This window comes from Pediculus humanus, genomic scaffold, assembly GCF_000006295.1.
Source record: "Pediculus humanus corporis 1103172108302 genomic scaffold, whole genome shotgun sequence".
NCBI lineage: Eukaryota > Metazoa > Arthropoda > Insecta > Psocodea > Pediculidae > Pediculus > Pediculus humanus.
This window is the reverse complement of record NW_002987871.1, coordinates 379,278-397,876: the sequence shown is the minus strand read 5'-3', so window position 1 is coordinate 397,876 and position 18,599 is coordinate 379,278. Positions and strand designations below refer to the sequence as shown.

General features: G+C 29.5%; 2 protein-coding genes across 2 annotated transcripts; both read right to left on the bottom strand.

The window, feature by feature from the left end:
• Positions 1-3,141: 3,141 nt before the first annotated feature.
• On the bottom strand, positions 3,142-7,336 carry Phum_PHUM569770 (uncharacterized protein; the record flags this gene model as incomplete). The annotated part of the gene is made up of 13 exons (XM_002432058.1): positions 3,142-3,156; positions 3,376-3,585; positions 3,686-3,920; positions 4,017-4,276; positions 4,410-4,584; positions 4,673-4,883; positions 4,961-5,144; positions 5,239-5,460; positions 5,545-5,751; positions 5,844-6,022; positions 6,122-6,268; positions 7,105-7,228; positions 7,325-7,336. The coding sequence occupies 13 exons, from the start codon at positions 7,334-7,336 to the stop codon at positions 3,142-3,144; spliced, it is 2,181 nt and encodes a 726-aa protein (XP_002432103.1).
• A 6,430-nt stretch (positions 7,337-13,766) lies between these two features.
• Positions 13,767-17,098, bottom strand: Phum_PHUM569760 (neural stem cell-derived dendrite regulator, putative; the record flags this gene model as incomplete). Its single annotated transcript, XM_002432057.1, has 12 exons — positions 13,767-13,935; positions 14,024-14,047; positions 14,153-14,385; positions 14,470-14,611; positions 14,699-14,922; positions 14,999-15,076; positions 15,157-15,391; positions 15,517-15,719; positions 15,870-16,089; positions 16,368-16,545; positions 16,687-16,788; positions 16,966-17,098. The coding sequence occupies 12 exons, from the start codon at positions 17,096-17,098 to the stop codon at positions 13,767-13,769; spliced, it is 1,941 nt and encodes a 646-aa protein (XP_002432102.1).
• Positions 17,099-18,599: the final 1,501 nt, after the last annotated feature.

The window sequence follows — 18,599 nt, the reverse complement described above, 5'->3', positions numbered from 1 at the left end:
ATTAACAATAATAATAATAATAGTAATATTCACTCTTATTAATGATATGTATCTTTTAATATTATCAGACTTATTAACTGATATGTTATTTATTAATAATAATATTAATTAATTCTCGAATCTACTTTTTTTCCATTTCCATTTATATATATATGTATATATATATAAATATATAATTTTTTTTTCCTTTTCAATAAATAACAATTAATAAATAATAGGTAACATTAATTAATTAATAAATTTTCTTATTACATTTAGCACATTCATTCAAGTGTGTCGTCGTTGTTATCGTTTCCTTTTTTTAAATTTTATATTATTTTTCGCGCCTTTTTTTGTTTTAAATTCATAAAATTTTATATATATGTATTTCCGGTTTAACAGCAGTCGCCCCAGCGTAACGATGTCTTCTGAGACGGACTGTTCCTTGTTTTAAATCCTAATCCGCACATGTGAATTGTTTAAATTCATTCAATTAATTTTTTTTTTTTCTTTCTCCTTATTTATTTATTTAATTATTAAAAATAATTATTTATTTTTGTCATATTGGCATCATTGAAAACACGGCTTGTTTTTATGTGATCCTGAAAAATGGAAAAAAAAAAAAAAAACAATCGTAATATTATAAAATTCGTTAGTGACACGTAACAGTCCTACGGTTAAAAACCGGAAATGAAAATATTATTATTTGTTTTTATTATCATTATCATTATCATTATTTTTTAAATTTAACCTTTGACATGAAAATTAAAAAATTTCTTTTCATTTTTCGTCGGTTAAAATTAAATTGAATCAAATAAAAAAATTAAAAAAAAAAAAAAAAAAAAACGGACGTTAAATTAAATTTTTTTTTTGTTTTTTTTTTTGTTTTTTTTTTTAATTTAAGTTGGTAATATTGACTTTTAAACTAATTTTATTACGGGGTCGAAGTAATTAAATATTAATCAATTTTTTTTTTTTTTTTTTGTTTTCATTCGAATAACAACAGAACAGAAAAAACAGCAAAAAAAAAACAAAAAGGGGGGGGCGGGAAATTGTGGAAAATCACGTGACTTTTCCCCGTAAGGTAAAATCAATTTCGATATATATATATATATATATACATAAATAAATATTTCATTCGGGTTGAATAAATTCGTTACGAATGAGGAAATAATAATAATATTTTTCTAACCTTTTACCTTTAACGGTTTTACCCTTCAATCCTCATTTTTTTTTTAAAATTAATTTCACCCCTCCTCTTCCCTTCCCTCCCACCGCCTCCGCCGCACCCCAGCCTTATTCTTTATCCCGAAAAAAAAAAAATTTTTTTTTTTTGAATAAAAATATTATTATCGATTCCCGAAATGTTATGTGTGTGTACGTAAATGAATCAGGGGGGGAGAGGGAGGGGCAAAACCGGAACCGGAAAATAAACGAATTTAAAAAAAAATTCGATTTCGGTTTTTTTCATAGATTGAATTATAAATGGGAAAATTTTTTTTCATTTTCCCGTCGGAAAATCTGTTTATCCTACGACAAAAAGAGGAAATATACAATTTATGCGTGGAAGTAGTAACGGAAAACAAAATAAATAAATTATTGCGTGACATTGACATTAAATAATAATACACGATCGCAACTTTTTCCTTTTTTTCTTTCACGTATCCATTCCGAAAAGATAATTTTTTTTTTTTTTTTTTTTAAATTTAAATACTCGAAACGTACGATTTATCGATTTGTTCGATTAATTAATCATCGATTATCGATTTCGTTCGAGAATTTTTCATTTTATTTTTTCCCCCAAAACTTTTGTCAAAAATTGATTTTTTTACGCGGTTAACGTGCCTTAAATTACCCATCAATTCAACAAATTTTTTACTTTTTGTGCGTACGTGTGTGTGTGTGTGCGTGTGAGTGCGTGCGACCGAAAGTGCGTGTATTAAGCTTATCCAACAATTAAATGAATGAATAATTTACAAAATGAGAGAGAGAGAGAGAAGATTCTTTCGTGTGCCATTTTAACTAAACTAAGTGCAAAGATGAAGAATGAACGAATTTAATTTAAATAATAATAATAATAAAAATAATAAATAATGATAATGATGATGTTTGTGATGATGACGATTCGACGACTACGATAGTGATGATAATGATAATGATGATGATGATGATGATGATGATGACGTAAAACAAACAAATAAAAATAAATTTAAAAAAAAAAACAAAAAAAAAAAAAACATTTTAACTCGTTTTTTTTTTTTTTTTTAATTGACGGATACCTTTTTCTAATGCCACGACGCCGTTGAAAATCATCCAAAAAAAAAAAAAAAAATTATTTTTTTATTTATTTAAAAAATTTAAATTCACACGTTGTTTTGAATAATTACGAGTAATTTTTTTCAAATATACATTTTAAAAAAAAAAATTATTTAATTATTTTTTATTATTTATAATAATAATAATAATAATAAAAAATAAAAAAATGAAAATAAATAAAAAAAGAAAACCCCGTTTCGAACAAATTTGATTTCGTATTTAGAATTTATTTGTGAATTTTCCCAGTTTTCCAGGACTACTTTAAAAAAAAAATTTTTTATTGATTTTTTTTCTCTCCGCTAAAGAGAAAAATCAACGGCGGCGCTCTCTAAAAACCGTGACGTCAGATTCAGATATGAAACGTAAATCGGTCGCGAGACCCTATACGAATACAACGGAATGGATATGTCTTTTTAAATTGCGATCGCGTGGGAGAGAAAGAGTAGGGATGATTATTCAACGTACGGGGATGACATTTAATAAAGAGTGAGAAAAGTTCAAAATTTCTCCTTTGATGACCTTTTAAGAAATTTTAAATCCCTTTAAAGTTGCTCTCGTTTAACGTGAGCTTTCCCTTCCCTACGATATCATTTAATAATATTATTTAAATAACTACCAAGGTCTTATTAATAAATACCTGTATAAAATTTCGATGTGTTGACCAGCGCAATGAGCAATCCTCCCTTTGAAACTTTAAAATTTCCTTTCCTTGTCCTCTCAATTTCTCTTCCTTTCATTTCCTCTGCCTCCTACACATTTATGATTTTTCATAAGTTTAACAACAACAACAACAACAACTTTAATATCGACTTTTTTTACGATTTGTATACTCATAGTTTTATTGGCTTAACTATTCCAAGTCTAAAATTAAATTAAACTTAAATTAATTTAATAATAATAATAATAATAATAATAATCGAGAAAAAAAAATTGTGATTTAAAATATTTATTTACATTTTTTACTTATTTACACCAGACGAAATAATTGTACATATGTATATATTTTAGAATAAATATTTTTGATATATATATGTTAATTTCAATTGAAAATTTTTTCAGTTTTTTTTTTTTTTTTTATACGGGTTTCCTTTTTCGGTTCACTATTAATATTTCTAATGCTTTTAAAAATGCTCTGTAATCGACTTCGTCTCTTCTTCCCTTGTAATAACTGAAAGCTTTTGCGAGAGAATCAACCTCGGGTGTTGATAATAAATAAAGCATCTTACGAATTGATAAAACGCTTATAAGTTGAGTTTTCGTGATGGTTCCAAATTTTTGCTTGTCGTAATCCTAAAACGAAAAAAAAAAATTCCTTATTCAATGACTTTATCATTATTATTTTTAAAAAAAGGAGTTTGAAAAAAAAAAAATAAAAAAAGGAAAAGCTCACGGAAAAGAGCTCTTCGAGATTTCTATCTCCGACCGATGCGAGTTTTTCAAGAGCAACAGCAACTTTATGCCTTTCTTCAAAATTTAAGAAACTCCTAGGATTTGCTTCGCTTGGATAATGTGGAATTGGAATTATTAAAGGAGCTCTTTCCAATTCGGCTTGTGTAAATGCTTCGTCTATGGTTCTTACAAATGTAACATAATCGACGAAACCAGATCTCATGGGAGCTGCAAATCTGTTTTAAACAAACAAATATTACAATTACTTCGTTCGAAATCCATGTAACGTTGACATCATGACGTCATCATCACGCATATGATGAGTTATTTACGTGTTAGTAATCGTTTCCAGTTCCGTTGGCGTCAGGACAAAACCAGCAGTAGACAAACCGCGTATAAAATTTTCTTTCGATATAAATTTTTCATTGCACAAATCATATTCTTTCAAAAATGGATAAACGTCTAATCTTTCTCTCACGAGTTTTGCTTTTATTTTTCCAAGTACCATAACAATATCTCTTTCGCATATTGATACATCTTCTTTAACTTCTCCCTTATTGACTTTTACTAATTTTTTAACGTAATCGTTGTACTAAAGTAAAAATAATAATGTAAAAGTTATCCTTCAAGTCAAACGTAAAGAAAATTCAATTTACAAATGGCTCACATCCATCCATCAATTTCAAAAAAAAATTGAAAAAAAAAAAAAAAAAAAAAAAACTTACGAGAGGCTCTTCAATCATCGCGGATTCAACTTCCGACAAAAACCGGAAATAGTTAAAACCGTTTTCATCATTATATCTACATTCTAAAGACGTCATTTCTTCTTCGGCTAACAATATGTTATTCGACGAAAGAACTTGTCTGTATTGCGTACGTGTAACGTATCCTGTATTGAGCCTGAAAATTCAGGTAAAAATTTTGAGGTGATGACCACCCATAAAATTGTTTATTTTTCCAATTTTGATTTGATTACAACGTTACTTACTTATCATACATTCTAAATTCGGTTTTTAAATTTAATCGTCTTCTAGCAGCTCTGTTTCTTATTTTTTCAAGAGTTTCTTCGCAAAGATCTCGAAATTTAGAATCGACATTAATCCATTCTTCCTGTCCTCGTTGTCTTAATTCTTTAACGTCATACGGAAATGGTTCAACTATCAATTCGGGCCATTTTTCCAATTCTTTTGTCGTGAACACTGAAAATGATGATGATGATGATTATTTTAATAAACCGATAATATAAAAAATAGTAATTAAAAAGTTGAAACAAAACCTTGATCTACGTCATCGGCAAAAGTTCTCCAGCAAACTCTATCGCTATCGTTTGGATCTCTGTAACAGACAATTATTTGCCAAACTTCAAAATCGGAAAGGTACAAATGAGGGGTCGACAATAAATTAATTCCTCTTTGAAATTGATTAATGGTCACTTTTCCACTGTTCAATTGATCAAAACACTAATGAAAAAAATTAAATAAAATTTTTCAATTAAATGAAATTAACAGATTGTAAACGTTTGATTGTCTCACCTGAAAAATAAATTATAACAACCTGAAAAAAATCGGTCGTTCGTAGTCTGTTAACAAAAACGTGTCTTTGTATTCTTTTCATAACCGTTATTAAATCGTCCGGAGGTGGAGGTTTGTCCATGACCGGATGAAAATTCTTTTGCGCACCAAATATTTCTTTATTTGATTTGACGTTTATTTCCGGACGGGGTAATTTTGGTAATTCGGCATTTATTAATCTTCCAGGGAACTGTTGAAGGAGATCCTACAAAAATATTGTTTTTTATCATCTCTTATCTCGGTGGTAATCATTAAATTACAAATATAAATTCTTATTATCCCCCCTTACTCCTCCCATATCGGTGAATCCAAATTTTTCCCAATATCGCGTGATTTCATTTAATTTTGCAAGAAATGCATTGTAACTTAGGGTATAAGAATCTTTAACGTATTTTTTAACCAAAAGATTAAATTCATCAGCACAAAGATGAATTCCTAAAAAATAAAGAATCCTTCCAAAATGTGCAATCGTTATCGATCCGCAGCTTTTTGAAATCTAAAATTAATAAATTATCCACACGATTATATACATAAATGGAAATAATGAAATTGTAAATCGTCACGAACAGATTTATACGATTTATTTACCAATTCGTAATCTTGAAAATAAGGACGTAATATTAATTGTTTTACATTAACGAGTGATGCAATTTTCGCCATTATTATTTCAATTTTTCTCTCTTCAGCGGGCCCTAAAAAATTCTCGTGTAACGGATCTTCCCATTCTAATCCCGTTGTGAATGGTTGATTTTGTGAAAAATCAGGTACTGAAAATTATACAAAAAGAAAATATAGACTTTTCTGTTTCACATCATCGTCCCATATATATATATATATAAAAATCAATTAAATAATATGATAAAAACCGCTTTTGTGTATGACTTCACATAGTTGTGTGTAAAAAATTCGGCCATCTTGAACTCTAAAATAATCAGCCAATTCTGATATTTCTTGATCTGATAATCCTATTTGATTACGGATTTGTCTTCCCAAAACCGTTATAAATTGCCTTTCTAAAACAAACAACAACAAACAAAGGTTAATGGAAAACATAAAAATCAATATTTAAAATCAATACTTGCTAATGTAAAATGTTTTGTGCTAATGAACAAATTTTCTTATATTTCATTATGAAATAAATTTTTTGTATGATTTGTCACTTTTTATCAAGACACATAAATAAAATAATAATTTGCCACATCATTTTATTATCAAGACACACAAATAAAATCAAATTTTAAAAAAAAGTAATAAAATTTTAATTTGGCTTTTAACCAGGTGAAAAATTTCAAATCCAAAAAAAAGTTGGAAAAACTTAACTGTAAGATATTTAATTAAAAAAGAAAGAAAATATATGTATATAAATACTATTTCTCTCGCCATTTTTACAAAAAAAAGTAATTTAATTAATAATAAAAATGAATTCTCATGTTTTACTCTTTTCAATAATGGAAGCCATTAAAATTTTCAAGCGTTTCATTAATTAATACAAAAAAAAAAATTATTACGAATAAAATTATTTAAATGAAATTAATTATTATTATTATTATTACCGAATATTATTAATGTTACCGAAGAAAAAACGATGAGTTTATTCAATCATTTATAAATAAAATAAAATAAAAAATAAAACAAAGGTTTTCATTATTGTTCTAACTCGTTTAGTACCGAAAAAATTCAAAATGGCGGAGATAAAAGTAAGCGTTGGCTATAAAATGAGAGAGAGAGAGATAGATAGAGAAATATTTAATTTCATTCACAGCACAGCGTTTAATTTTTTTTTTTTTTTTTTTTCCCCCACGCAAGCAAAAGAAATATTTGATTAAATAAACAAAAAATAAAAACTCACCAGAGATTAATGAATTATTATTTGGATCCAACGGTTTGAAATAATCATAAAGATTTAATCCGGTACGAAAAATGGCAGCACGGATCTTATTACAAACTCTCCAAATGTCCGGTAATGCAACATGCTTGAAAAATTTTTTTTTTTTTTTGTTAAAATTTGTGATTATTAATTAAAAATTATTAGTTATTATTATTATTTAATCAAAAACCTATTATCGTACCTTTATCTTCATGGTGAACCTTTTAATTTAGATGAGTAAAATCAAAATTAAAATCTAACTTTAACGTATGTGTGTTTATACCTGAACTGTTTTATGTATGACTGACTATTGCATCATTATTTATTATTATTATTATTATTATTTTTGCGACAAAAATATTCGAAAGCAAATTTTTTTGCGTTCTCGAACGAAAATTCAAAAATTTTAACGGTCGAAAATTTCATTTTATTTTATTTGAAATTTAAAATTCGTTTTTTATCATTATTAAATAACGTAATTAGGTTTTTTTGTGCGCGTTTTAAACTGATAATAATAATAACTTTATTTTGATTATTGTTTGCGATTATAATAACCGTTGATATTCAAAAAAAAAAAAAAGAAAAAACTTGAGTGCGCCATTTTTATTTGTCTCCTATCTTTTTTAATGGAAGGAATAATGAATCAAATTAAAATTTCAAAAAAAATTAATGAAAAAACAATTTTATATATTTTTTAATTATTCATTACATTTAAAATAATATAAAAAATTTTAATTTCATTATTATCATCATTTTTTTTGCATTTCTAATAATAATAATAATAATAATCTAATAATTATTCTAACCGTTATATAATTTCTAACGTTTTAAATAATTTTTTTATTTTATTTTCAATCAATCAATCAAATAAATAAATTAAATTAAATTAAATTAATTGCACTCAACCCAAATAATAATAATAATAACAAAACATTTTCCACATAAATTAATAAATAATTAATTTTTATTAATTAATAAATGAATTTTATAATAATAATTGAGATCTTACGAAGCAAGGAAGGAAATGACGTAATTATAAAAATTTTCCTTTTTTATTTTATTTATTTACTCTATGAATATTAACATCATCGTCCATCATCAATTGTTGTCGTTATTAATTTTTTTTAAATAAATAAATAAATTTTCGTTGGCACGCATTAATTATTTAAAAAAAAAAAACGAACGAACGAACGATTGAATAAATAAATAAATAAATAAATAAATAAATAAATAATTAATTAATTAATTTATGTATTTTTTTTCTCTTGTCGTCGAAAATTTGAGGAAGACAAAAAAAATTTATTATTATTATTATTATTTTATTTTTTACTCATACATTATTAATAAAATTTAACAATTACGAATGATAACATAATTATATATATATATTTAATTATATATATTAAGTATTTATATAAATAATATTAATATTATTGATACATAAAAAAAAAGAAAAATCGTATCAAATAATAATAATAATAATAATAATAATATTTCGACGTGTAAAAAAAAAAAAAATTGAATGAAAATTAAATTAAAACGACTAGAATAATAAAGAACACATTATGGGCGGGGGGAGGGAGGGAGGGGGCGAGAATGGGGGGGAAGCCAAAAGGCGACAGCGTAATTAATTTAAGTTTTTTTTTTTTTTTTTTTTTTTTTCACCGGAACCCGTTTAATAAGTATTAATTATAAATATAATAATAATAATAATAATAATAAGTTAATCATTTTACTATCGGGTCAAAAGAAAATGCAATTTTTCTAGTGACACTGCAAAAAAAAAAAAAAAAAAAATCGATAAAATCTCATCGTTGTAAATGGAGCGACGAACGACGTTGTATTCTTAATAATGAAATTTTAAATTTATCGATCGAGATTCGTTAGGGGGGAAGGGGAGGGAAAGGGGAGGAGGAAATCGCAAAACCGGAAGTGAATACGATAGATCAATAAATTTTCGACGGTTTCGTTTGACGTAATAATACTGATTCGGCGAAAACGATTTATAATTTTCTTTTTTTTCCCAATTTCGCTTTGCTTTCGATATCTCGATCGTACGTACTCGCGACACAAATTAATAAAATAATAATATCGATAATAATAATAATAATAATAATGGGAGAGAAAGAGAAAGAGAGAGAGAGAGAGAGAGAAAAAAAAATTTCATTTTTAAAAATGAACGAACGAATGACTGAGATTAAAAAAAAAAATTTTTCGTGGCATTAGATTATCATTTGTCCCTCTCGCGAATAAACTTTGATTTTAATTTCGATTCGAAAATCAAACGATCGATTCGCCTTTGTTAATCGCGAGAAATGAAAAACTGTATTTTCTTTTTTTTTCGGGTTGACCTATGTTGGCGAGTAGGGGCAAAGCCTCGGCGGATTTCGAATTGTAAACGCTTAAATTTTTGCTGTCGTTCACCTTAAGTAAATCCTGACTAGATATCGTTTCATCACCATCACCATCATAGATACCTGATCGATCCTTTGAGATGACGTCATTTTTGGCAATTGTTGTATTACACGTCGTCGTGGAATCGATTAATCGAACGCTTTCCCTCGTTTCGACGTCGAATTCGTAGTCTTGAATCGATAATCTCGATTCGCTTTCGATATTTTCATCGAAATGTATTCTTCGATTTTTTTCCTTTAACGTTTTGCACACCGTCAAATCCGGATCCGACAGCGAGAAATCCGTTTCGAAATATGGATACCTCAACTGAGACGCGTTCCTGTCGGAAAACAAAGACGGAAAGTTTTCGTCCGTTGGAAATATCACGACCGTCGGCTTATGATAATTTATGTCTTCTTCTCCTTCCACGTCGTGTAATGATTTTCCACGACCGGAGTCTTTTTCGTTATTCGCGTCATAAAATATCGCATCATCTAAAACTTTTTCCGGAGTCGAATAACTTCGAAGTTTGGACGAGTCTCCGCAACTCGACATCGGCGTCATGTATAAATCCGTGCTCGATTTTTCCAATTCTTGACTTTTCGCCGACGTGTAACTATTCGTTTCGTTTTCTGTCGTCGACGTGCTGTCGTATCTATCGAAACGTAATTTCATCATTTCTTCGAATCTTTTATTGCTGTTGAAATCTTCGTAAGCCGTCGACAAATCTTTGGTTATTTTAAGCGTTCGTCTGAGCATTCTGGGAGATCTTTGCACGTTGATATGTGATGTTTGATGAACGTTCCGCTCTGGTGAACATATTCCGTAATTTAAAAAATTCGATTCTCCCGACGAACTTTTCCTGCTGTCGTCGATGGATTGTATCGTTTTCAAATGAGCAAAACCCCGATTTAAAGGCGGCGAATCCAAATAAGAATCGCTGCTGTCGGAATTTTCAAAATTTTTACATTTCGTTCCGAGTGGATTTCTAAGTGTTCTCTCTTGACTTTCGCAAACGTTTCGCATAAATCCGTTCGCATATTTTTTTTTATGACTCAATGACGACGAATGAATCCATCTATCTTTTTGTAAACTATTGACACGTTCGTGATGTATAATGACGCTGCTCGCTCTCGAACTTATGCTCGATACTTCGGAAAGACTTTCCGGAGTCGCGAGCGGAGCCAAACCGAACCAATCGTCGTGTAAAAGATCGACTTTTCCGTATTCGATTTCGTTTCGACATTTTCCGAGTCTATCGAAATTTTGATCGTCTAGCATGGATTGATATTCCCACGGTATTATGATTTTCGCGGACGGATAATTAACGTCTGTTTTCATATCTTTTAATAATATTCTACTATCGTTTTTCAATATCGAATTCGTTGTTATCGTGTTGTTTGTCGTGTTGTTCGACGAACTCTGACTGCAAAAACTCTGCAACGATATTTTACAATTCGATTTATCGTTCGGCGATATCAAACTCGTAAAACTCGTTTCCAATTGTATTCTGTGGGCCGGAGTCGTCGTTTTCGGCGAGTGACAGGGAAACGTTGACAAAAGACGACAACTTTCCGAATCTATTTGATATTGATATTCGGGTTCTATTGCGTTATTTGTAAAACCACCCGCGGACGTTCTTTGAGGTTTTCTCGGTCCGACCGTTGTTATCACCTGTAATAATAAAAATTTTCATTACGGTAAATTGAGCAATGGGGGAAGAAAGGAAGGGAGGGAGGGAGGAAAAGCTGTGAAACATTTTCCAAGGCACAATACTACAATAACGTAAAACAGCCAATTTACAAGCTTTTGTGATAAAAAAAAATCTTTAATGCAAATAAATAAATCTACATACAAAAAAAAAATCATTAACATATCATCATGCAAATAATAATAATAATAATTAACGTGGCACTTTTATTTATTTATTTATTTATTTTTTACGTGGTTGTAGTTTATTTTAAGTGGCGGTGCTGTTGTTAATACGAAAATAATTTTAATAATAATTAATTAAAGGTAATTAATTTTATTACTTTATCATTTCGGTTATATTATTTTAACAACAATAATTTATTACGTGTGAGAAAGAGAGAGAGCGAAAGAGAGAGAGAGAAGAGGAAAAAAAAAAAAAAAAGAAAGACCTGCCTTTTTTTTTTTTCTGAAATTGAATTTACAATTCGATATCTGTCGTGGTGGAGTCCTTTTGGGTCACACACGAATAAGACAGAGTACATTTCAAAGATAGACCTCTGGAAAAAATTTTAAAAATGGTCAAAAAGACAAAAAAAGGCCATCATCAATTTTTTTTTCTATTCCGAACCAGTTTTTTTTTCTTTCTGGAAATAAATTTACCTTTTATCATCAATTCCGACATTATTATTACCACCATTATTATTATTCCTAATTGGTGCACTAACATTTTTTTCTTCTCTTTCTTTTTCAATAAATATTTCATTTAAACGTTCTTTACTTTCTTCGTTGTCATCATCATCACCACCACCACCACCACCACCATCATCATCATTACCAACGTTCTCTTCGTTATTATTATGGCGAACATCATCATCATCATCATCCCTAATACCATCGACTAATGCATCCAATTCTTTGAAATTATATCTCACCATAATATTTGACGTTTGGCTAGAGGTCAATCCATTTTTCGACGACGGTTTGACGACGACGAGTTTCGTCGTCAACTCGTCGTTGAAAAATAATTTTTCGTATTCGATAACGTATTCGGGTATCTTGACGTTTCCACACGGTGGTCTTGTCGGGTTGACGGGTACCGCGACACCCATTTGCTTGTTATGATCCGTAGATCTTTCGTTATAGTATTCGACAACCTAATTATTGAAAAAAGAAGCAAACAAACGGGATTCAAGACAGTTTTATGCGTCGGGTTTTTTAAGGTTTTGTAAGGGTTAAAGGTCACAAATCTTATTCCACGATTATTACTATATTATATCGTAACATTACGTCACCTATTCGATCATTATAAAACCACTTCACTTCACTCCTCTACTAATCTACTAATTTTTTTTTTTTTTTTTTTTTTACTACTACTCACATATGTGCTAACGCTATTTTTTAACACAACAAGCTAATTTTTTTATTAATGAACTACTACTAAGCTTTTTTTCATTTTATTTTTTAATGACGTCATATTTTCTACCTTAACAGAAAAAAAAAATCCTATTGAAACGGTTACTAAAGTTGTTGTTGTTGTTTTTTTTAAAAAATAAAATAAAACCGACAAAAACCATAAAAAAAATAAATTTCATTCAACGTACAGTGGCAGCAGCAACAGCAGCAGCAAACTCCCACGCGCTTTCCTCCCCCCACCTCTCCCTTTCCCCCCCCAGTCATTAATTAACCTCTTTTATATAAATTAATTAAATTCACGTCGAGTTTTTTCCCTTTTCACTTTATTTTATTTTATTTTAATAAAGTTATTCAATTAAATTATTTAAAAAAAAAAAAAAAGTCTTTTGGTAAAAAACTTTATTTTTTTAAAAAACTACAGAGAAAATTTTCCATAGCGTCTTCTGCTGTTATAAAATATATATAAAATAAACATTTGTTTAAAAACCTCAAAGCAAACTTACTACGTAGACTCTTTTAAAAATTCTTCATTTAAAGTTTTACCAAATAAATAAATATTTATATTAATAATAATAATATTAATAATAATAATAATAATATCTTTCGTTTGCCGTTTAATTTACGGGGGTTTCAAGAAAATTAATAAATAGTCACGTGACTGACGTGTAAATCCACAAACATGTAAATATATGTGAAGTTTAAGAAAATCCATGATATTATTTTACCTTATTATTATTATTATTATTATTATTATTATTATTCGTCGGTTTTGTGAGCGTAAAAAGGGTGGAGGGAGGGGGGGTTAATTAAAAATTCGCGTCTGCTTTTTCCTTTTTAACGTCTTTTTTTTTTTTGTTTTAATTAATAAATTTTTCCGTTTTCAAACAACAACTTCAGTATCCGATTTCAATCGAAAAAAAAAACAAAAAATAAAATATTAATAATAATAAAAAGCTCAACTAAGCCCATCAAAAACATGCAAAAACGACTGAAAATGAAATGTGAGAGAGAGAGAGAGAGAGAAAAGCTAACTAATTGTACTACGATTCCTTTTCTTTCTTTTTCCTCTTTGTAATTATTTAATTTTTTTTTTTGTTGTTTTCATCCAGAATTTTATTATTTGAAATTATTATTAGCAAGAGAAATTAGGAGGAGACATTTTTTTTTTTTTTGTAATTTACCTTATTAAGAGCGTCCAAAACGTTTTCAGGCATGTGATCTTGTATCATGACGGGTGATATTAGAACCTCATCGAAATCTGTGTTGTTGGCCCAGAGTGCCTGATAAACAGGTTTTCGCTTACGAATAACTTGCCTAAAATATATATAAAAATAAATTTAATGAGACAATAAGTGGTCGTAAAAGCGCACAATAAAATCTCGATCCGAGTTCGTCAACGTACCGCCATTTTGTTTCGTATCTTTGCCTGGGAAAAGAATAAAAAAAAAAAAAAAACAACAAAAAATCACCAACTTTTCTTCTTTTTTACTTTTTTATTTTCAGATTTTTAAAAAATTCGTGACACACTTACTCTTGTCTCGTCGTGTGATGTCGAACGACGTGGATAATTCTACCGGGAGGATATAAAGGTTGATGACTTGTTAATGCCACGTTGCTCGTTTGTGAATGGTACACAAATTCCCGCGCTTTATTTTTTTCTTTCTTGTATTCCAATTGCATGGAATCATCGGCTTTGAGTTCTTGCGCGGACGTTGGTAATCCGGCACAACCGCAGCAAATGAAAGAACAAGAAATCGTTTTCCACTAAAAACAAAATAAAATTTAATTAATGGGGGGGGGTGGGGGGGGAAAAAAGAAAAAACCTACGGGGAATCCCCGTTCACTCACCTTGGGATCTTTGCTTCTTTTTATCGCGTGCATCAAATCGGCTCGGAGTGATTCCATTTGATGAAGACCTATTCTAGGCACGACATCTTTTCCAACCACGACGGAAGTTATGAATGATTTCGTATACTCGGCAGCTGGCATGCTGTGGAGACAATTAACACGTTCGTTTCAATCATCATTACAACCCCCTTATTTTCAAGCTAAAAAATTAATTTAAAAAAAAAAAAACCTTAAAGTGCCGCCGGGCGGTGAGTAACTAAAACAAATAACGTCGGGATAATGCTGACGAAGTAATATTGATAATATGGCGGCGGATCCGGCTCCTAAACTGTGTCCGACAATTACCAACTTAAAATCTTGTGTACCTCGTTGTATGTTGAAATTAAATGCTTGACTAAGAATAGATTCTTCAATAAGTTTTTTTTGAATATGTACAGCAACTTGAATCATACCCTAAAAATTATTATTATTATTAATAAATAAACTATTTTTTTTTTTTTTTAATAACAAAAAAAAAAAAAAAATCTACCTTATGTGCCAGCCAGTCTTCTTTGGGCGGATTGATTGGAATGGGCTCACCTTCTGCATTTAAATCCGTTATTACATCCTATCAATGAATAATTTTTTTTTTCGAAATTAAAAACGAACCTTTTATTTGAAAAAATAATAATGATAAATGTACGGTACCTGCAAACTGAGCGTTCCTCGAATGCTAACAATAATTTTTTTCCTAGAATAATCTACGGCTACGAAAAAAGGCGTTATGCCAACATCGACGTGAAACGTCGCATACACTATTTCCACGTCGTTTTTTTCAATCTGTTGTTTGAGTGCAACGTAATTACACTGACAACAATTATCTTTTATTATCGTGGCGGAATTATCATCGGAAGGCCGACGACAGCAGGGAAAACAAGAACACCTGAGGAATGAACGGAGAAAAAAAAACCATTCGGAAACGTTTATATGGCAACCTTCACGTTGGAAAGTTTAAAAAAAAAAAAAAAAAAATAATAATAATAATAATGATGAATGGAAGAAAAATACCTTAAACTAGTACAAAGTCGGCAAACTGTCGCCGATGGATTATTCATTACGTACATGGGCCAACCGTAGGCGCCCAATGCAAATGTCATATAGTGTATAACATCTTGAAAAAATCCGTAGTACACGGGATCGTTTAAGGGCAAAAATTGAGTACCCGATGTAACGGCCACTCCCGATAGATATTCGTAAGTATTGTTTAAGCGCTGTTAATATAAAAATTAGTGTAGCGTTCCAGAAAAAGGGAGAGAGAGAGAGAGAGAGAGAGAGAGGGGGGGGAGGAAAAAAAGGTGAATCGCAAGTTATAAAGCATTGATATTACTTAAAATAACGACAAGCGCCATGTTTAAGCGTACCTGTTTAACAATGGACTCCCTTTCGATTTTCTGATATTTTCTTAAAAGTATTAAACCCGCGACTACGTCCGAAGGCACTACGTCGATGTCTCTAAAAAAATCCGATAAAAGTCTTGCTATATCTCCAAATGAATTTTGACTCCTGTCTGAATGGCGCATGCAACAAAATAAAAGGCGGCATCTTTGGTCCCAGCTGTTTTGATAAGCTCGCAAAACTTTCCTGCGTGCGGAGAAAAACAAACAAGAAAACAAACAAAAAATTATTATTATTATTATTATTAATTAATAAACTGATTAAGTTAATACTTATTAAGTTTCGACAAAAAAAAACAAATTTTTCCCCCGTTTGAAATTTAATTTAAATTTACAAAACTAAAACTTTAACTTTATTTTAACCGTTAAAAGTTTTGATTGATTAGTCGTTGTTCTCAAATTCAAAATCCCAATAATAATAATAATAATAATAATAATATTTTCTCACGTCGAAAAAGGACATACCTTTGCCTCCACGTTCTCGTGCAACTTCCGCTTCTCCTGTATTGAAATCTCGATTCGGATGCTTTCATGCTTCGCTGGTAATTCATCATTTTTACCCAAGAACGACCGGCAGGATCGAAAGTACACCATAGTGTGATGAAAAAGCAAAGTATTACGAATACGCTACAAGTCACCAAACCTAATAATAATAATAATAATAATAATAATAAATCTTTCTCTCTACCTCTTTCATGAAAAAAGAACATTTGATAAGATAAAATGTCGGAATCAATGATGATAAGAATTGAAAATAAAAGGAAAATTAATAAATCAATCGTACCTAAAAGGGCGTCTTTGGCAATTAGTAAAGTACACTGGGTGAAATATTGAGCTATCCACGTTCCGCAAAAGATGAGCCATAGAATTTCCGTAAATAAAATAACTGAAAGAAAAAAAAGGAAAAGTTTTCCGGGTGGTAAGTAAGTAAGATGGAGGGGACATTTTTTTTTTTTAATTCGTCTCAATCTATACCTTTTAAACCTGAAATGTTTTTTGTCTTTCTCCCCACACGCACGCACACACACACACACACACACACGGAGACAAACAAAGGACTTACATAAACGAACGTAAAGAAGATTCGGAATTGCTTTCCTTTGTTCCGTGTCCAAAATGCTTCCACGCAATGCCGTGAGGGATATCAATAATTCTAAAAGGAGAGATGCTGTTATGATAACGAGATATCCGACCATGTTTTGCCACAAAATTGATACATAATCGATTTTTATGTCGAAATCAACAAGGATTAAAATGGCCGACAGTATGACGAACCTAAAATGAAAAATACATAAATAATAAAATAATTTTAAAAGGAAATTTTTTTCTTTCTGTTTTCCGCCATTTTGTTTTTGTACGAACTTTCCTTCCTTCTGAAATAATAATAATAATAATAATAATAATAATAATAATAATAATAATAATAATAATCGAAATTCCTTTTCGTAACAACAACCGAACAGGACATCAAATCGAACGTTCGCACATTTTTTCGACGAATTCCACACATTTTTAAAAAAACGCCATTAAAGAAAAAACAAATAAATAAATAAATAAAAGGGAGCATTTAATAAATAAATAAATAAATAAAAAGGAGCATTAATTAATAAATAAATAACTAAATAAATTAAGCGAAAAGGTTAAAAGGTCATTCATTAATAACCCAAGTTTACAATTTTATTTTTTTTTGGGTGGTTTTGCGTTTTTTTTTTTTTCCTCCGAAATTCCACCAAGTGTTTTTCAATTGAATTAAATAATAATGATGATAATGATAATAATAATAATAATAATGATAATAACGGAAACGAAACGATGTGGAACTCGTTAAAATTAAACGAAACTCCTTTTAAGGAGGCGGGGAGAGGAATAGGGGGGCGGTGGTCGAGAGAAAACAAATCCTATTTCTCTCTCTCTCTCTCTCTCTCTCTTTCTATCCCCTCCCCATCCCTCCCCCTTTGTGACTTTCTACGAAAAAAAAAAAGCAATAAATTTTAATTCGAGAGTCAAACACGGCGGCTGACATTTTGATTTACTAATTCGTCGTTCTATCGATCCCAAAAGTTTGTTTTTTTTTCTCTCTCTCTCTCTCTCTCTTTACATTTTGCAATAGGTGACAAAGACAAAAAAAGAAAACCTCACACATTTTACTTTAAATTTTCCCCATTTTTTTGGCGTTCTGTAAAAAAAATTTCCCTTTTTCGTTATTCATAAGAAAAAGGTTAACAATTTTCTTTCCGCAAGTGAGCATTAATTATTAGAGCGTGAAATATCCATCCTCACGTTCTTTTAAATATGAAATATCGGTGTCTCCCCACTTTATTATAAATGTTTTCCTTTTTTCTTTTTACAAATTAAAAAAAATTTACACATTATTTAACTTTTCCAAGTGTTTGTTTTTTTTTTTTTTTTTAAACACACTACAACAACAACAAACAACAACGACAAACGAAAATTTTCACATCTTTAACCTCATTAACAAAAAAAAAAATTTGACGTCACAAAACAATTAACCGTTTTACATACGCTCCGTTCGCTTTCACAAAAACGTTTCCAATAAGAAAAAAAAAAAAAAAAAAAAAACAAATCAATTGTTTAAACAATTTAAAACAATTATAAACAACCAATTTAAAAAAAAAAAAAAAAAAATTTTAATTTATTATTATTAATTTTTTTTCCGTTCGATTTATTTCGTTTTAC